Source organism: Mustela nigripes, chromosome 4 (genome assembly GCF_022355385.1).
Source record: "Mustela nigripes isolate SB6536 chromosome 4, MUSNIG.SB6536, whole genome shotgun sequence".
NCBI classification, from domain to species: Eukaryota; Metazoa; Chordata; class Mammalia; order Carnivora; family Mustelidae; genus Mustela; species Mustela nigripes.
In genome coordinates, this window is record NC_081560.1 from 50643310 (window position 1) to 50664284 (window position 20975).

Sequence of the window (20975 nt, forward strand, 5' to 3'; positions counted from 1 at the left end):
TTTTTTTTTTTAAAGATTTTATTTTTTTATTTGACAGAGATCACAAGCAGGCAGAGAGAGAGGAGGAAGCAGGCTCCCCGCGGAGCAGAGAGCCCGACGTGGGGCTCGATCCCAGGACCCTGGGATCATGACCTGAGCTGAAGGCAGAGGCTTTAACCCACTGAGCCACCCAGGCGCCCCCATGTTTTATTCTTAAGATCATCACTATTTTGTAATAAACTCTCATTTTTCTGCCTTGTCTCCCATTGTCAGCAGCTGTCTGTTGCTGCCTCAGGTATAACCACCGCACCCCACACCATCTCTGCCTCTGATCTCCTAGGGTCTTGGAGAGGTTTATTTCTGGTAAATAACTTCTATAACTTGCTATGTCACTTCTGCCTCTGGTCTGTTTTCTCAGCTGTTGCTGAAGCACCTGGACTAGATGACCTTTGAGGGTTTTCTCCTGGCTAAATATGAGAAGTGAGTGGACTCCAGAGTACATGCATCAGCCCCTTCTCCCTGAGTTCGGGCCCTGGTTTCAGCTGATTTCCAGGGAAGATACCATTCTCATTCTCTGTTGTATTTTAAAGCAAATTCTAGTAAAACAGATTCAATTTCTGAATGAATACCTGATAATTAGAAGTTTGGCTTTTCATTAAGAATTCCAGCTTCTAAATGATGTGCCACTAATATATCATGCCAGCAGTGGTCTGGCAACGACAAGCTTCCATAATTATTTAAAATATTTCAAAATTACACTCAGTCTTAGTGTATCTAAATACTTCTGAATTCTAAAAGTTTACACACAAAAACTTTTATGTAAAAAAATTATTTTTAAAGATTTTATTTTATTTCTCAGAGAAAGAGAGAGCACACATGTGTGCATGCACAAGTATGAGCGGAGAGAGAGGCAAGCGGTCCTTGAATAGGGAGCCTGATGCAGGACTTGATCCCAGGGCCCTGGGATCATGACCTGAGCCAAAGACAGATGCTTAACTGAATGAGCCACCCAGGCATCCCACACACAAGAACTTATAAAAGCTGCTCTTTCTTGCGGCCCACATCTGACCTCTCTAAAGTTCCTACCATAGCTCTCGTGAGCGCGTCCCCATGTGCTGTCTGCTTTTCCCTGATTTAGCAGTGATTTGAAGGCAGGTTTTGGAAGGCCCATGTCTTTCTTAAAGAAACCATGCATTGTGGTTGGAACTGTTTTCCTTCCAACCTGATAAATTTCCCTGTGGCCAGCAGATAGTTGGGAAATCCTTTTGTGCTAGTGTTCAACTCTGCATGGGCATTATTATTTTTCAACTCTTTTTTTTTTAAAAGATTTTGTTTATTTATTTGACAGAGAGATCATAAGTAATCAGAGAGGCAGGCAGAGAGAGGAGGGAAGCAGGCTCCCCGCTGAGCAGAGAGCCTGATGCGGGACTCAATCCCAGGACTGTGAGACCATGAACCAAGCCAAAGGCAGATGCTTAATCCACTGAGTCACCCAGGTGCCCCAGGCATTATTATTTTTAATGGAGTTTGTGCCTAACAATTTAAAGACTTCTGGTCACATGTACTTGAAGACCAAAGTCTCCTGAATTTGGTCCTTTCATTTTTTTCTCTTTTTAATTTGTTTCTCCTTCAGGGTCAGCCTTAAAGTAGTCAAAACAAACAAGGGGAGGGTACCCCAAAGTCTGGGCGTGGGAGCAGCCAACAGCATCTCCTCAGGCTTTTCTCTCAGTGTTGGGGGTAGGGGGACTCTAGCCCCATCGTGGAGTGGTAAACTTCAGGCTCATCTGTAAAACGAAAAAAATTGTGGAAATGTGGAAATATAAAGAATAGTATAATGAACAGTAATATACCACCTCCTCCCACTCCTGGCTTAAAAAAGATCTTTTTCTTTAAACCAAGACCTAGGAGCCATCTGTTTCTCTTTCATTGCCCTGGATTTCATTAATAAAATGGGATTAGTGTTCCCAAGGTATTTGGGTGAGAATTAAATGAGAGAATATAAACCAGGCAGGATGCGTGGTAAGTTCGCGCTGCATGTAGTTATCAGTGGGAACACTTTTAGAACTATTGCTATTATAGCTAGCCCCAAACAGAGCTTGGTTATAAACGCCAGGAAAGGTCAGAGCTGTCAGAGGGAAACGTGTGACTTAGCCTTTGATAATAGAGCAGAGAGATGCCGCGTTTCAGAGGAGAAATCAAGTGACGTCCTTACAGACTGAAGTGTAGCTTTTCTGATATTCACATCTTGGAGGAGGCAGGCAGCTTCGGAGTCGCCGCTGGGAACGGACTGTGGGAGGACTAGCGACCTTCAGGGAAGGTGGGAGAGGCTCTGGTTCCTGTCTGTAGCCACAGCCTGGCTTCTTCCGAGATGAGTGTGGACCCAGACACTTGGCTGTGCCACCAAGTCTGGAAAGCAGGAGGCTGTTCTCTGTATGTTTTGTCATGGGAAACACTTGTTCAATTCTTGAATAAAGCTCTACAGAGCCCTTGAAGAACATCAGGAAGATGTTAGTGTGCCTTGTCTTGGTGATCATAGTCTTTGTGAGAAATGCAGCTATGAAGCTTTCAAGGTGTCACCAAGTCCATCTTTTAAAAAGATGTCTTTTCTGGGGTGCTTGGGTGGCTCAGTCAGTTAGGTGTCTGCCTGGGCCTCGGTTCATGATCCCAGGGTCCTGTGATCAAGCCCCGCATCGGGCTCCCTGCTCAACGGGGAGTCTGCTTCTCCCTCTGCCTCTGTCACTCCCCCTGCTTGTGCTCTCTTTCTCAAAGAAATAAGTAAAATCTTAAAAAAACAAAAAACAAAAAACAACTTTTCTGAGACCCCCCCCCCCCCCAGACCATACCCATTTCTGTGCTCTCTGAAAAGTCAGTGAACTTACTGTTATTATTTTCAAATTATTCTGTCTCCTGCTTTTAATCTTAGTTCTTACGACTGAGGGCTTCTGAAAGCTTGTTTCACTTTCTGTTATTTTTATCCACAGTGTAAATCATGGCCAACTAATAACCCCTCATGTGGGAGATAAGGGTGTTCTGGGGATTCTTTCCAATATTTGGTTCTGGGACTAGTTGTTATTTTTTTTTCGCAGAACCCATCATGTCCTAGCAGCTTTACTTTGACAGGCTACTTCAGATCTTTTTGGAACTAGGTAAGATTTATGTCCTAAGGAGAAACGCTCAAGTACTATTTTCTTCTAAGATTGGTCGACATTATATTTCATCAAATCCAAGATGTCATCCATTGTAAGATGCACCACTATTTGACATATCACTAAGAAAGAACACTGCCAATTAAACCATGTCACCCATCAATTTTAAAACATCCTGATTTCAGATGTTAAGATGTGAAAAAAATACATGTTTTAAGAGTGAGATGTGGATGAGATGAGATTCAAAACAGGATTGCCTGGAACAAGTCAAGAGTTCAAGTTCGGATGAGCAGATGTTTATCCCACCTGGGCTCTTCACATAGGGTCTGACACCTAGCCTGGAGCCATCACTGAAATTGTCCTTTTCTCTCTCAACCTGCTTCTTGGCCTGACTCCCTTTGAGGCGCTGGTTGCTGAGGCTTAAGTCTAGTTGTCTCAGCCAGAAATCTTAGTACCAGACATGACTCTTGCCTCAGCTTCTCGCCCACACCTAGTCTCTGGCTAGTTGACTCTACCTCTTCAGTATCTTTCTTACCTGTACCCATGGCCCTTGCTTCACAACCACTTCCCTGGTGCTGGCCTCCACTGTCTCTTCTGTGGATGTTCATGGAACTTACTAGTGGATGTCCTCGTCCCTGTATCCACTGTCACCCTTCCCAGTGGGTTCTCCGCAGGCAGTGGGTTGGAACGTGTCCCTGCCTGGCTTGTGCCTTCTGTGCCCTCTGTGCTCCCCAGTGTCTTAGGATGACGACCACACCCCCTCTGGTCGGCAAAGCCCAGTTTTTGCTGTTCAGTGTCCTTTCCCACCATTGTCCCCTCCCATTCTCCAGGCCAGTCCCCTGAACTTACTTCAATTCCTGGGATTGAGCTCCAGGCTCTTCCTCACAGTCAGGCCTTATCTGAAAGCTCCTTCACTCCTGTCCACACAGATGCACAGAAGGACACAGATTCACCTCCTCTGCTTCCATCCCGTTCCTCAGATTAGCCCCGCTGCCTTCAGGAGCCATGTCACCCAAGATTCTCCCGCTGGGACACTAACCAGTGCGGCTCTGAGGGGTAACCTAGGTTGTACCTGCCTGCTTCTGTGTCCGCCTTCCTCCCGCCTTCCACCGTCTGGCCCCGCTCTGGCCCTGCATGCTGTCTGCAGCTTAGTGGGCACTGTCCAGCTGACAGAGTCTTTGCTTCATCTTCCTCTTACTTCTGAGGGGCCTCAGCTACTGATGTTAATTTGTTTGCCTGGACTCGGGATTTAAGCCCAGATCACAAAACCCCTGATTTCTCCAGTCTCGAAGCCGAAGCACAGAGCTTGGAGAGAAGACGGTCCCAAGGGCTCCTGCGGGGAACTCATCTCAGCGTGGCGGGTCGTCCTGTGGACCTGCCGCGTCTCATCCACTGGTGGTGGTGGATGGATTAGTCTGTCCGAGAGCCGGACGCCTCTCATTGCTTGGTTGTTGTTTCCCCTCTCTGCCTGGGGGGTATGTGCGTGAGAGGAGGTGTCCTCCAGACTTTACTGGGAACGGAGATGGCGCTGTCATGGTGTAGGGGGCACCTGGTCAGGTTGGTGAATGTGTGGTTAGCCCTGTGCCTTGATGTTAATTGTTTTCAGGCAACTTAACAGTCCTAAAGTTAGAGCCAAGTGAGAGAGAGAGCACAAGGCCTCTCTTTAGGTTATAGTATTGGCCCCAGGGTGCAGTAGTTCAGGTTTCTAGAGATTTCCTCACTCTTGCCCCTGGGTTCGGTATCTCTGGTTTGTGGGAAATTCTTGGTTGAAATGGAGACTAAAAAGCCAGCCTAGGAGTGGCTGCTCCAGTGTCCGGCAGGGCTCGCTACTCGTCTTGGATGAGTAGGTATTTAGTACTTTCTGTAAGCAAGGCCCCGTGGAGGTCTTGGAAGGAGAGAGAAGACAGAAAGCCTCAGGGCTTCAGGGATGGACATGCTCATCTGCATTCTCATCCTGTGCCCTTGGGTCATTGGCCTTGTGCCATTGGGTCATTGGCTCATGAGCCCTCTGTGTTTCTTGTCTCCCTGTCAAAGAAGGTGACAGTAACTTCATGAGCCGGTTAGGGTGTCTCTAGTTGCAAAGAGCCTCACATAAGGAATCCTCTTGAGGTGGGACAAGCCACACTTAACCCAGGTGCATTGTGGAGGGTCAATCCAGTGGCTCCATGGAGCACCGCCCCCACCCCACCCCTGGTAGCCTCCATGCATTGCACATCTCAGCAGCCTACTTCTCTTGGTCCCCAGATGGAAAAAACGCTGTGGGAGCCCTCAGCAGGTGTTCCTCAGGTCAATTGCTCAGAATTTCCACAGTGGCCTTTTCTACTCCAGTCCCCACCAAGAGCAGTGGAATGACCAGAATTGACCAAGAGACCCACCTGTGGGACTGGCTCTCCCCCTGCCATCCTCTGGCACCAGGGTATCAAGCCTGAACAAATTTGAGGTGGGCAGCTAGTGGTGAACCACCCGCAGGGTTCCAGAAACTTCCAGGTCCCGAAGGCCCTGTGCAGCACCTGGAGGGCAGCTCAGACACAGGCAAGGTGCTGCCTGCCCCGCTTTCCTTCTCAGGGAGCATGCAGACTTGAAAGGGGATGGCGTGTCCCGTCCAGGGGGTTAACAGGCAAAGGGAAGCAGCATCAGCATCTGCATTTCAGGATTTTAGGGGGTGATGCCTAAAACTAGACTTGCTCCCCGGCCTTGGTGGGCATTTTGCGGCATCTGTAGTCTGGAGGACATTGCCTATGGAAAGAGAAGCTGCCTTGGCTGCTTAGTGAGCTCTCCGGAGAGCAAGGCTGTGCTCCTGAGCGGTGTGTGTGGAAATACCTGAATTGCTAGAGCTTGAGTCATCGGTATGCATCTAGGTTTCTGGGGGTTGGTAATTATTGCTTAATCCTCTCCCAAGCATAGGTCAGCCACCATCTTTTGCCTTCTCTGGAATGTTCCAGTCTCTGTTCCTGGAGATGTTGAAACTAGCTCTGGCCATCCTGCCATTTCCCCAGAGCACCTCTGCGCCCTGTGCCCCTTGCTGTTAGTTTGCAGAGCAGTGTAGCAGAGAGAGCACTCGTCCAGGAGTCCGAAGCTGTGTGACCCTTTGATGGAGTCCCACTGTTTTTATTTTTGCTTTTACTTCCCCGGCCTCAGGAGACATGTTTAGAAAAATGTTGCCACAGCCGATGTCAGGACATTACTTACTGCCCGTGCTCTCTTCTAGGATTTTATGGTGGCAGGTCTCACGTTTAGGTCTTTCATCCATTTCGAGTCTATTTTTGCATATGGCGTAAGGAAGCTGTCCATTTTCATTCTTCTGCACATGGCTGTCCCGTTTTCCCAACATCATTTGTTAAAGAGACTGTCTTTGTCCTGTTGCATATTCTTTTCTGCTTTGTCGTGGATTAATTGACCATGTAATTGTGAGTTTATTTCTAGGCTCTCTGTTCTGTTCTGTTGATCTATGTGTCTGTATTTGTGCCAGTACCATGCTGTCTTGATCACGACAGCTTTGTAAGATAGCTTGAGGTCTGGAATGGTGATGCCTCCAGCTTTGCTTTCCTTTTTCCAGATTGCTTTCGCCATTTGGGGTCTTGTGTGGTTCCATATCAATTTTAGGATTTTTGTAATTATATTGGAATTAAAATAAAATCATAGAAAATAGCTGTGTGTCCTGATTTTGGCTGTTCACTAACATGCTGTGATTTAGGTGAATCTGTAACCTCGGGTCAGGGGGTAGGCTCCATTGCCTTCTCAGGCCTGTGCAGACGTTGCCAATCAGTCGTGGCTTTCTTGCCCTGCACTGCCTCGGGCCTGGCCTACACTCGGGCTTAACATCCTTTTCCCTACAGATAGGCAGCCATTGTCAATGGGATACTTGAGATGCAATTGGTTTTCAAGCCCAGAGCCAGGAACCCAGGGCCCCCATAGTTTTGCTGTTTCTCTTTGGCAGAGTAGATAAAAGTTGATGGTTTCCTACTCTGTTGTGATGTTGTCTGATTTTCAAGAGCCTTATGAGAATGCCATCAGAAACCGTATTCCTGGAGGACCTGGTATTATCAAGGGTTGTTGCAAGGGGAATGGTGGCAACAGGCCTGCCTTGGTCTTGTTCACTGAGAAATCACCAGCACCTAGCCCAGTCAGTGCCTGGGTCATAATAGGACTGAGCTGCTTGTGGAGCTGAATGAATGAGTTTGGGGGTGGGGGTCTGCACGAGAAAGCATGCTCCCCACCCCCACCCCGTCTCTGTAGGAGGGATCCTGGGGACTACATATATGCTTTGGAAAAGCTGCTTCCCTCCTTCTTTCGGATATTATTAGAGTTGTAAAAGCCTTCTCTGGATTTTTCTCTCTGAATTTGCATTTTGGCTTTCAAAGCCTTTGAGACAGAATTCAAAGCAAAGCTTCAGCCTGGGAGAGGAGGCAGCGTCATTGCAGCAGGGGCTGGGGAGCTATTAGGTCCCTCTCCTGGTCCCCAGCAGCTGCGCCAGCTCTGAGCCTCGTTCCCCTGCCACCTTCCCTGCCTGCTCCTCCCCCGCGCTTCCCTGGCTCTGCTCTCGCACAGTTCCGCTTCTGTATCTCTACAGCCATTTCTTAATGGCTTTGAGGGTCGACTTCCTGGCTGAGGGCTCACCTCATGAAGCCCTCTGCAAGTGGCCGGCATGTCTTTGACCAGGGAAAGTGTGCTCCCTGCCAGTAGTGGCCCAAAGGAAGTGGGTACAGTGTGGTCCCTGCATGTGAGGCCTCACTGAACAGAAGCCTCCTAGCCAGTTCTCGGTTTGTGGGAGGCAGCCTGGGCTCAAGAAAGTAGCCCCCTGGCGGGTAGGAAACAAAGCTGGGGACCAGCCGCAGAGGCACTGCAGAATCTGCGGCACACGGAGCAGGACGGTCCCTCGGCGCCTGGGGGGCTCAGCCACTGAGCCTCTGACTCTTGATTTCTGCTCAGGTCACGATCTGGGGGTGGGGGTCGTGAGATCCATCGCGGCCTGGGGCTCTGCGCTCAGCGTGGAGCCTGCTTGAGATTCTCTCTCTCCCTCCCCCTCTGCCCCTTCCCTGTTAGTGCACATGCTCTATCTCTAAAACAAACAAACAAACAAACAAACAAAATCTTTGGGTCACCTGAACTTCAACTTTTGGTTCGGGTTCAGGTCACAATCTCAGCATCCTGGGATCAGCCCCGGGTCGGGCTCTGTGCGGAGTGTGGAGCTTGCTTCAGATTCTCTTCCCCGCTCCCCCTGCCCCGCCCTTTCCTGGCTTGCATGGGTTCTCTCTCTCTCTCTCTCTCTCTCTTGCTCTCGCTCTCACTCTCACTCTCAAATAAAATAAATCTTTAAAAAGAAGTAGGATGATCCCACAGGAGAACGGGGACAAAAGGGAGGGTGATCGACAAGTGCCTTGAGTGAGGAACGGGCAGGCTTTTCCCCACTTAGCGTTACCCCCGTCACTCACCTCCAGATGTGTGCCTTGGGTCTAACCCTTTCCAATTGATTGTATGATGTCTCCATCTCGGTGGCCTTCTGTTCTTGCTTTCACACTGCTGTCCCCCAAGAAGAGAAAAATGCCTTGGGCTGTCCTTAAAAATATGTGCAAAGAGGACAAAGAACATCTGGCTATTCATTTTCCTATAGGAGAGCTTCTGTCTCCTTCCTCCTGTGAACACTGATTCCAGGCCACACTAGATAAAGGACAAATTTTATTTTTTAATTGAGGTATAATTGACATATCACATTCTATTTCAGTGGCACAATGTAATGATTCAATATTTGTATACATTGCTAAGTGATCACTTAATAAGTCTAGTTAACATCTGTCACCATATGTAATTACAAATAATTTACTTTCTCGTGATGAGAACTTTTAAGACTTACTCTTCTAATAACTTTCAAATATGCAATATAGTAGTCCACCCTTCCTGTGGGGGATATGTTCCAAGACCCTAGTGGACGCCTGATTCCATGGATAATACCTAACCCTGTGTATAATACATTTTTTCATATGTAGATAATATGTATATATACCCCTAAGATAAAATTTAATTGACAAGTTATGCCTAGTAAGAGATTAACAAGAATAACAATGAAGTAGAACAATTCTAACCATGTCCTGTAATAAAAGTTATGTGAATGTTGTGTCTCTCTCTCAAATATCTTATGTACCATACTCCCCCTTCTGATGATGACAGTGATGTGAGATTGGAAAATGCCTGTATGACAAGGGGAGGGAAAAGGAGGGGAGGTAAATGACGTAGGCGCTGTGATGTAGTGTAAGTATTGTTGACCTGATGAGTCATCAAAAGGGGATCATCTGCTTCCAGACCATGCCGACCATGGGTAACTGAGACCACACAAAAGTGGCGGCTATGGGACAGTGTTATTAACTGTAGTCACTATGCTGTACATTACATACTCATGACTTATTTATACCTGGGATTTTGTACCTTTTGACCCACTTCACCCATTTTATCCAGCCCCCCAGCCCTCACCTTTGGCAACCACCAGTATGTTCTCTGTGTCTATGAGTTTCATTTTTTTTTTTTTTTTTCTGAATCCCATATATGACATCACACTGTGTGTGTCTTTCTAAGTTTGACTTACTTCACTTAGCACAATATATCCTTAAGGTCCATCCATGTTGTCACTAACGGAATATTTAGCTCTTTTTTTATGGCTGAATAAAGTGCCATTGTATGTATGTACCGCACTTGATCCTCTCGTTCACTGGTGAACACTTAGGTTGTTTCTAAATCTTGGCTGTTGTAAGTGATGCTATATTGAATGTGGGGGTGGATACAGCTTCTCAAGTAAGTGGTTTTGTTTTCTTTAGATAAATACTCAGAAATGGAATTGCTGGATCATGTGGTGGTTCTATTTTTAAATTTTTGAGATATTGCCCTGTGATTTTTTTCATAGTGGCTGCACTAATTTACATTTCCAGCAACAGTCCACGAAGGTTCTCTTCACATCCTCACCAACACTTGTTATTACTCGTCTTTTTGAAAGTAGCCATTCTGACAGGTGTCAGGTGGTATCTCACTGGTTTTGGTTTGCATTTCCCTGATGATGGGTGATGTTGAGCACCCTTGCTTATACCCATTGGCCATCAGTATATCTTCTTTCGAAAAATGTCCATTTAGCTCCTCTGCCCTTTTATTTTTTTAAGGTTTTATTTATTTGACAGAGATCACAAGTAGGCAAGGGGGGGGGGGGAAGCAGGCCCCCTGCTGAGAGAGCCCAATGCAGGGCTCAATCCCAGGACCCTGAGATCATGACCTGAGCAGAAGGCAGAGGCTTCAACCCATTGAGCCACCCAGGTGCCCTCCTCTGCCCATTTTTAATTTTTAATTGGATTGTTTTTCTGCTATTGAGTTTTATGAGTTCCTTATATATGTTGGATATTAACTCCTTATCAGATCTATGGTTTGTAAATGTCTTCTCCAATTCAGTAGGTTGCCTTTTCATTTCGTTGATAGTTTTCTTTGTTGTGCAGGAGTGTTCTTGTTTGATGTGTTTGTTTTACTTGTTTGTTTTTACTTTTGTTGCTTTTGCTTTTATTTTTGCTTTTGGGGTCAGATTCAAAAAATCATTGCCAAGACCAATGTTAAGGAGCTTATCACTTATGGTTTCTTCTAGGAGTTTTGTGGTTTCAGGTGTAATATTCAAGTCTTTAATCCACTTTGAGTTAATTTTTGTGGATGGTGTAAGATAGTGGTTCAGTTTTGTTCTTTTGCATGTGTTCGTTCAGTTTTCCCAACGCTAATTAGCGAGAAAGTACTTTCTCCATTGCATATTCTTGGCTTCTTTGTCATAAACTGACTCACCATATGTGCATGGGTTTATTTCTGGGCTCTCTATTCTGTTTCAATGATCTATGGGTATGTTCTTCTGCCAATACCATACTGTTTGGATTCATAGTTTTGTAATACAGTTTGAATAAGAGAGTGTGATGACTCTAGCTTTGTTCTTCTTTCTCAAGATTGCTTTGATTATTCAGGGTCTTTTGTGGTTCACACAAATTTTAGGATTGTTAGTTCTAGCTCTGTGAAAAATGCCATTGGGCTTTTGATAGGATTACATTGAATCTATAGATTATTTTGGGTTGTATGGACATTTAATTGATTTATTTTTAAAAGATTTTATTTATTTATTTGACACAGAAAGAAATGAGAGAGGGATCACAAGCAGGGAGAGTGGGAGAGGGAGAAGCAGGCCTCCCGTCGAGTGGGGAGCCCGATGCAGGGCTCCATCCCAGGACCCTGGGACCATGACCTGAGCTGAAGGCAGACACCCAATGTCTGAGCCATTCAGGTGCTCCTCCTGTGGACATTTTAACAACATTAGTTATTCCAATCCACGAGCACAGACCATCTTTCCATTTATTTGTGCGTTCATTCTCTTGCATCAGTGCACAGGTCTTTCATCTCCTTATTAAATTTATTTCTAGGTATTTTTTCCTTTTTTCATAATTATAAATGGTATTGTTTTCTTAATTTTTCTTTTGATTATTTGTTACTAATAAAAATAAATTCAACAGATTTTTTTATGTATTGCTTTTGTTATCCTGCAACTTTACTGAATTTGTTTATTCTAACAGTTTTTTGTGGCATGTTTAGGGTTTCATATATATAGTATGTCATATACAAATTGTGTCAGTTTTTCTTTTCTGATTTGGATCTGTTTTATTTTATTTAAAGATTTTGTTTATGTATTTGAGAGAGAGACAGTGAGAGAGAGCATGAGAGGGGAGAAGTTCAGAGGAGAAGCAGACTCCCCATGGAACTGGGAGCCCGATGTGGGACTCGATCCCAGGACTTGGGGATCATGTCTTGAGCCGAAGGCAGTTGCTTAACTAACTGAGCCACCCAGGCGCCCTTGGATGTGTTTTATTTCCTTTTCTTTCTTTTTCAAAATCTTTAAGAGATTTTATTTATTTATTTGAGGGAGACAGAGGTAACAACAGAGATTGCGACAGAGAGCACAAGTGGGGAGGAGAGGGAGAAACAGGCTCCTGGATGAGCAGTGAGCCTGAAGTGGTATTCGATCCCAGGACCCTGGGACAATGACTAGACCTGAAGGCAGATGCTTAACCGACTGAGCCACCCAGGTGGCTTATTTCCTTTTTTCCTTTTCTTGTCAAATTGCTCCAGCTAGGACTTCCAGTATTATGTTGAATAACAGTGGTGCGAGTGGGCATCTTTGTCTTGTCCTTGATCTTAGAGAAAAACCTTTCACATTTTCATTGTTGAGTATGATGTTAGCTGTGGCTTGTCATGCATGGCCTTATTATATTGAGGTATGTTCCCTCTATACCTACTTTGTTGAGAGTTTTTATCATAAATGGATGTTGAATTTTCTCCATCTATTGAGATGATCATATGATTTATTTTATTTTTTATTAATATCATAGAGCACACTGATTTGCAGACGTTGAACCAGCCTTGAATCCCTGGAGTAAATCCCACTTAGTCATGGTGTGTTCTCCTTTTGATACGTTGTTGCATTTGGCTTGCTAATATTTTGTTGAGGATTTTGTGTCTGTGTTCATCAGAGATATTGGCCTTTAACTCATTTTTTTTTTTTAAAGATTGTATTTATTTATTTGACAGAGAGAGAGATCACAAGTAGGCAGAGAGGCAGGCAGAGAGAGGAGGAAGCAGGCTCCCTGCTGAGCAGAGAGCCCGATGCGGGGCTCGATCCCAGGACCCTGAGATCATGATCTGAGCAGAAGGCAGAGGCTTTAACTCACTGAGTCACCCAGGCGCCCCTATAACTCACGTTTTTTGTGGTCTCCTTATCTGGTTTTTGTATCAGGGTAATGCTCGTCTCATAAAAGGAGTTTGGAAGCACCATCTCCTCTTCTATTTTTGGGAAGCATTTTTGAGAAAAATTAATTAATTGCTTTTTGGATATTTGGTGTAGTTCACCATGGAAGCTGTCTGATCCCAGGCTTTCATTTGTTGGGAGGTTACTAATCACTAACTCGATCTCCTTACTAGTAATAGGTGTGTTCAGATTTTCTATTTCATGATTTAGTCCTGGTAGGGGAGGGAGATTTATTCCAACCATGCCTTTTAGAATTTATGGGATAAGTTATTCATTTATCCATCGCGTAGGTGGAAAGTACAAACATAGAGACCAATAAAAGGAGCTTACAGTTTGTCCAGAGATCTTTTCTAAATAATAGATTTTATCAGAAGATTTTGTTTGTGAAAGAGAGTATGGGGTGTGGGAAAGGGCAGAGGGAGAAGGAGAAGCAGGCTCGCCACTCAGCAAAGAGTCCCAATGTGGGGCTTGATCCAGGACTCTGGGATCACAACCTGAGCTAAAGGTAGACAGTTAACTGACTGAGCCACCCAGGTGCACCTAATAATAAATTCTTTTTGAATAATTGATATGTTCCCATGGTTTAAATGTCAGCAAATCAAAAGAGAAAAAGTTAAGCGTCTCCTCCCCTATCTTCCAGCCATCCAGCTCCCGCTCGAGGGTAACTACTGTGAGTAATGTCTTCTGTCTCTTTCTGAAGACATTCTCTTCATGTCGTTCAGTAGCTTTTAACAGGCCCCAGGGGTGGAGCTCATCAGGACAACCTCTGACCTTCTAAGGGCACCTGACTGCAGCCATCAGGCAATGGGGTCAGGGAGGATGGGCAGCAGAGAGATTCTGAAAAAGATATCCCGGAGGGCTTGAGGATTATACTCAAGGATTATACCCACTTCCAGCCCCAGCCCTGGGTCTCGCCAGACAGGCGAAGTATTTACATGCGGGAATGGACATCATAATACAAGATTTCACTAGAGACGAAGGTCACATTCCTGGTACTTCCAGACAGACAGTGCCTTCCCCCAGAGGACCGAGACAGCAACAGTGGGTCTGCCGTGGCTGGGTGGGGCTTTAAGAAAGGTTACTGTCTTCATCCGTTCTGGGCTTCCTGTTCCTCATTTATGAAACCCCTAATCTGCGGGTTTAAACTTTTTTTTCCTTGAGCCCCTGTAGCAGTCTGAGGGAACCCACAGACTTCTTTAAATGCATGTGTGAAACATGCAGGATCATAAATGAAAACAATGACCCTGAAATATGGCAGTTTCCCCACGTAGTGGACCCTGAGTAGTCCCACCGGACAGAGACTCCTGCTCTGAGGAGGGCCACGGCCAGGTTCTGGCTCCCACAGGCTGCTCTACATCTTGGCACTGCTTGGGGCCTGGTGGTGTTCATTAGAAGACAGGGGGAAAGGGGCACCTGGGTGGCTCAGTGGGTTAGGCCTCTGCCTTTGGCTCAGGTCATGATCCCAGGGTCCTGGGATCGAGACCCACATCGGGTTCTCTGCTCAGTGGGGAGCCTGCTCCCTCCTCTCTCTCTCTCTCTCTGCCTGCCTCTCTGCTTACTTGTGATCTCTGTCAAATAAATAAATAAAATCTTAAAAAAAAAAAAAAAAAAGACAGGGGGAAAGATCCCTCTGAGGTGGCTTTGCAATGAGTCAAATGAACAATCCCTTTCTCCCCATAATTAGCTTCCCCTCTGTCCACACAGGTCTCTTTTAACTGAAGAGGACTAGGTTTCCAAAAGGTAGCAGCACTGTTCTGGGAAACAGAATCCCAGCCTGCTTGGGGCAGAGGGGACAGCAGCTGCCCTCACAGCCGGGCTTCTCTAGCCTGCTGGAGAATTTCGGAGTCGGCCTGCACAGGTCTTACGCTGTGTTACGGTCTCCATCCTGGTCACCGGAGTCTTAGCCTTGGAGAGGGATGGTGGCCTGCCAGGCTTCTGTTGCCGGTGTGTGGTGGGGCCCCTGGGTCTCACAGGTGCCTGTCTCAGGACTGGCCTGCCAGCAGATGCAGAAGAAAGTTAGGTTCCTGCCATTGCCCTTTTACCCTCTTCCTTCTAGTGTTGAGCATGGCACCCCTGGGAGGAGGTCGGTGTTTTAAGCAATGGAGTATTGGGTGGCCTAGGCCACATGTTTTCTTTGTGGATAATTTAACATCGGCTAAGACGACATCAAGGATGTGGTGCGCCTGCCGTGCGATGACTCCCAGTGGGCCAGCCTCCCTCCAGACGCCACAGCGCGGCCTTCAGTCGTCCCTCTGCTGGGAGCTCGGGGCTCTGTGCGCCGGGAGCTGCTGTTTCTGGTGTGTGTGTTCATGTGCGCTGCAGTCAGCACCTGACCTGTAATTGAAATGGCCGATTTTCAAAAATCTATTAGAAGCCAAAATTGCCTTCAGTAGGAGAGCATCAGAAGGGCCGGGTTCTCACGTGCGTTCTGCCGTGTGGGTACACGGGCTCCTTCAGAATCTGTGCCTCCAGGACCCAAACACAGTCTCTTAGGAAGACGTCTATCTGCCTATCATTCTTTCCACTACACGGCAAATCCTCCATTTCCTCTGTCTCCTGTGGGTCCTCTCTCCCACACAGAGATGTGTACACTCTTTAAGGCAAAGAGACAAAGAGGGAAAAAACCCACAAGTTTTATCCATCCATTTATTCCAAAATTATACATTGCACCTTTGGCCCTTGCTAGGTATGAGGCACTGTCCTGAGATAAACCGTAGTCAAGACGCGCACAGTCCCTCCTTCCGTGGTGTGTATAGCCTAGAAGGAAGAAATGGACAAGATATAAATAAACAAATGCACTAGGAGAGTACTGGGTGCCAGTGCTCTCCAGGTAAGTGGTCTTAGGATGTGAGAGTGTGACTCAGTGGTCACTCTCCACAGGGCGAACAGGGAATGCCTGCCACCCAGAGGAGTGGACTAGGGTCAGAAGATGTGGAGTCGGGGACATGGCATCAAGGCCTGACAGGATTGTGGGCAGGCCCGTGCCCGTCAGGTTTAAGGCACAGAGAGAAAGCCGGAAGGTGGGGTAGATGAGTGGCAGGAGCCAGATCACAGGACGTGATGTCCTCATTGAAGGTTTCCAAGCAAGTGACTGAAAAATTCCCTCCGACCCAATTAAATGACTCATAATTCCCATCAGGGGCACACAGTGGGGTTTACGTGGGGGACCTCAGCAGAGAACAGCAGAAGGTAGCTGGAGCCAGCTGGAGTTTGTGTGGCATTTCACTCGGTGCTCACTGCATGTCATTTCATCTAGACCCTACAACAGCCCCATGAGGGGAGCATTGTTACCGGCTGTTTATCCCCAAAAAAGCAGGGTGTGGGGGTGGAGTGATTCACCTGGCCGGAGGGCAGACCTGGGGTTCGAAACCCGCTGTGCAAGCTCCAAGCCCTGCTCCCTATACCTTCCCGGAAATGGACTCCACACAGCTTTTTTATTATTGTTGTCCATTTATTTTTATTACTTATTTTTTTTAAACCCATGACTGATTGATTTATTTAGTAGTCTCTACCCAAGTGGGGATCAAACTCATGATCCCACGGTCAGGAGTCTCCTGCTCCTTTGAGCCAGCTCGGTGCCCCAGACTACTTATCTAACAGATGTGAACACTACTGAGATGGAGTAGTTTTTCATGTGTCTATTTTTAAACTTCTAGTAAAAACATACAACATAAAATGTCATTTTAACCACTTTCAAGTGTACAGTTCAGCGGCATTAAGTACATTCACACTTTCTTGCAACTGTCACCACCAACTATTTCTAGAACTTTTTTGTCCTTATGGATGTGCCTAGTCTAGATATTTTATATAAGTAGAATCATCCAGTATTTGTCCTTTTTGCCTGGCTTCTTGGACTTAGCATACCATCTTTAGGGTCAGTTCATGAAGTAGCATACGTGGGAACATTATTCCTTCTTATGGTTGAATAAAGTCCCATCGTGCGTACATATCACATTTTGTCTGTCGATCTGTTGATGGGATTTCCACCTGGGGCAGCTTTTCACACAGAGACAGGACCTTACATCTACTCACTCCTGTTCTGAGGATGCTTTCTGATTCCTGGCAAATCTGTGTTTGTCCCAGGTTGGGGGTGACCCTCCACTGTGTGTGTGGTTAGAGGTGCTGCCGAGTTTAAGGTAACTAGCCTTGGTCTATTGAAAAAACTCAAGGGGGTGGTTTCTGGGTTACTCTATCCATTGAGCCCCCGACTCTTGATTTTGGCTCATGTCATGATCTCAGGGTCATGAGTTCAAGTCCCACCTGGGGCTGTGAAGTCAGCTTGTCCCTCTCCCTCAGCTCCTTCCCCAGTCACTCTCTTTCTCTCAAATACTTAAAACACACACACACACACACACACACACACACACAACTCAAGAGGAACACTGTAATTGTTCTTGTGCCAACAGCAGTTCTAATTAGGTTCTCCCACTGTCCGCTCTGTAGACAGAGTAGCAGAGAGGTCCACAGGGGTTATTTCTTTGTTTACTTCTAAGTGAAAGCATTTCCTGTAGATGGAAATTTAGCTCACCTTCGAAATTCTCCACAGTAGCCACCCAGAAGCCCCAAGTCTCTGCTGGGGGACCCTGGGCAGGCCATGTCTATCTGGCTTTGGTGTCTGCATCTAAAATGATATTAAACTTCTTCTAAGAGCTCATGTGTCTTTCCTAGACAGAGAGGTGAAGTTCGTTTCTAACTCTACTCTGGGTTCTTCCTTGCTACTTGTACATTAAGCTCATGCCTCTCTCCTTTTTTTTTTTTTAAAGATTTTATTTATTTATTTGACAGAGAGAGATCACAAGCAGGCAGAGAGAGAGGGGGAAGCAGGCTCCCTGCTGAACAGAGAGCCCGATGTGGGGCCCAATCCCAGGACCCTGGGATCATGACCTGAGCTGAAAGCAGAGGCTTTAACCCACTGAGCCACCCAGGCGCCCTGTGCCTCTCTCCTCTTTGAGAAGCTGCTGGTCAGTGTCACTTGTAGTAATCCCATATTCCGGTGATGAGATGACAAAGCCGACTCCCGGATGTTGGGCCCAGGGACTGCTGCTGTCCCCGCCCCTTGTACCCCCCCTCACTGGGGTGCAGCAAGACAAGGGGGTGCCCTTCCCTCCCAGCAGCCTTTGTCTGGATGCCTGGAAGTGCTGGGTGGCCTTGGGAAGTGTGATTTATATCTTCCTGGATGAACTGCCGCCTCTCTCATTGCCAGGAAATCAACGATGCTGGTGGCTACCTGTTTCCTCAGCTGCAGGACGGGAGAAAAGCCATGCTACCTCAATGTCCCCTGAGGCACTAGGCCACTCACGGCCAGTTTTCTCTTTCAGAGCCATAAATCTGAGAAATCCGGTGCTGCAGCAGGTGCTGGAGAGGAAGAGTGAAATCCTGTGTGTCCTGACCCAGAAGATAGTGACGACGCAGCCGTGTGTGATATCGGAGCACATTCAGATAGAGGAGAAGTGTGGCGGCATGGTGGGGATCCAGACCAAGACGGTGCAGGTGTGTGTGCCAGGGTGCAGGCACGGGCTCCATGGGCTCAGCAGCCTCTCGGGGCCCAGTCCTTGCGGCCGGGGGCAGGAGCCTCTTCAGGTGGTGTCTTCATTTGCCAGGACTCTTCTGCAGTGAGCTAACTGAAATCCAACTCAAACTGGCTTATACAAGAAATAATTTAGGGCTCATGTAACTGAAGCATTCAGGGTTGTCTGGCTTTGGTCACTGCTAGTTCGAGATTCAGAATTGCGGAAAACCACATGCACTGCCTTCCTTAGGGGTAGATCCCCACGCAGGTGGGCGTTCTCCCTGTGGTGCGGCTTTTGTCCAGCTTGCTGCCACCCCAGCGGAAAGTGTGCTCTGGGTTGGCTCTCGCTGGACCATCCCTGGTTGTAGCCATTCCTGAAGCAGACCCTCAGAATGGCCATGCAGGCTTCGTCAGGTGCCTACAAAAAAGAAAATGGGTCAAAGGAATACTGAATGCACAGGTAACCACCAGAGCCCCTCAGAGTCAGGGTCTCAGAATGATTACTTCGGGATCAACTGCCTTAAATCCTTTATAGATTGAGGGAAGGTGAAGAGCAGTATATGTGTCTCTATACACATAAACAGAAGCTTCTGGATTAAAATAGAGACAGTCCAATCAGGCTGACCCCTGAGCCAGTACTGAACTTCTGTGGAGCAAGAGGCTACCAATCCCAAACTGTTTCCTCCACAGCTTGCCATGTGCCTGATGTCCTATTCTTAGAGACTTGCTTCCTGGGGTAACTTGGCTTTTGCTAGAGGACCTGGGAAAGTTGTATCTGGAAGGAAATGGAGACAGAGGTCTGGTCTGGAGCTGGACTCTCTGTGGTGCAGTGATGAGGGGGATGCCCGACAGGAGAGAGCTTTGGCCAGCCCTGCCAGGGTTTCTGCCCATGGTGGCCCCCCGCACAGGCCTGGCACCTGCTGGCAATCAGGACGCTGCCTGTCCTCACACCAACCAGGATCAAGTCGCTAAATGGAGTCTCTGATCTCCAGTGTTGAGGCAACGATCTCCCTAGGCCATCATGGGAAGGGGTCATATTTTTGTTTGTTTGTTTGTTTTTTAAAGATTTTATTTATTTGACAGACAGAGATCACAAGCAGGCTGAGAGGCAGGCAGAGAGAGGAAGCAGGCTCCCCACTAGGCAGAGAGCCCAATGTGGGGCTCGATCCCAGGACCCTGGGACCACGACCTGAGCCGAAGGGAAGGGGTCATATTTGTAACAGTGTTGGGAGGAGAGAGCTGTAGTGCCTGACTGCTTGGCATTTCCTGGGCATCCCCCTCTCATCCTTACCTCTCCTCCCTCCTGCCCCCATTCTGGGTTTGTCGAACAGCACAGTGTGCTGTCCACTGAGTCTGGAATGATGCCCTTTTGGGGGCTTCTTGCTCTTAGCTAGGTTCTTCCAGTCAGGCTTTGACATTGGATTTTCATCATTGCCTGGGGTGTAAAAGTGGTTACCCTTATCCTCTGTGAGGCAAATGAGGAGTTATCTTGTTTATCTTCTTTATTCAGTACCAGAGACCTAGCCTCACTGTCTCCCACACTCTGGAATCTCACTTTTGGGTCCCCACAAAAATTTGCTCGTTTACTTCCCAGTATGTGCCCTACATCACGAAGCCCACAGGGATAAAATCCTTACCTCTCTGGCCAGCTTCTGTTTTTGCTGAATGCCTCTCATGCTCAAGGCCACAGCCAGGGGTGGGGGGTGGCGTGAGAGAAACCTGGGGTGGGGGGTCTGAGCACACAGGTGGCAGCGTGCGCTCTCACTCACAGGTGTCTGCAAAGGAGGACGGGAGCATCACCAAGGACACCAACGTGGTGCTGGAGATCCCGGCTCCCACCGCCATCGCCTATAGCGTCATCGAGCTGTACGTGAAACCGGATGGCCAGTTCGGTGAGTGCCGCCTCCGGCTCTGGGCATGAGAGGAAAGAGATGGGAAGTGTGGGGGTGTCCTGGGACAAGTGAGGAAGGTGGGCTGTGCACTGCTCGGCTGGTCCACAGGCCCTGACAGCACCTCCCAACTGGGTCCCGCCTCACACACTTACTTGGCTCCCCTGCTTCTCTGAATCTTTCCCCATCTGTCCCATCCTAGCAGCATAGCTAATGTGATCGTTTAAAAGTAAAACTTTGTGGCCATTTCACACACCTGCTTAAACACTTGTCTGAGGCTCCCTTTGTCACAAGAGAAAGCCTGCACTTCAGGTGTCTTGTGACCGAGCCTCAGCATTTGTCCGGCCCTCCTCCTAACCTGCTTTGTTGGTGCCGTCTGGCCAGTTAAGCCCGTCTGGGGACACTCCTCTCACTCTTTTCCTGGAGTTCCATGACTGCCTGCATGCCGCCTCTTTGCCTAACTAATTCCTACCGAAACATTAGGGAGTTCCTTAGACACTGCTACATCCAAGAAACCTTTTCTAGTTCTCTCTCTGGCTTCAGGGACCTACCTCCTCCCGCACCACCTGTTACCTCTGTCCCCACTCAAGATATACTTCTTGTCCAGGCCTGGACTGTATCCCTTCGTAGCACTGACTCCCAGCACAGTG

At 47.4% G+C, this 20975-nt stretch overlaps 1 protein-coding gene across 2 annotated transcripts in view; it reads left to right on the plus strand.

Moving 5' to 3' along the window:
* Positions 1-20975, plus strand: part of GSDME (gasdermin E) — a 72503-nt gene that overhangs the window by 26050 nt on the left and 25478 nt on the right. For both annotated transcript variants that reach the window (XM_059395676.1, XM_059395677.1), the window contains exons 4-5: positions 18246-18417; positions 20208-20328. In XM_059395676.1, coding sequence (XP_059251659.1) covers positions 18246-18417; positions 20208-20328 — 293 coding nt within the window. The remainder of the gene's footprint in view (positions 1-18245; positions 18418-20207; positions 20329-20975) is intronic.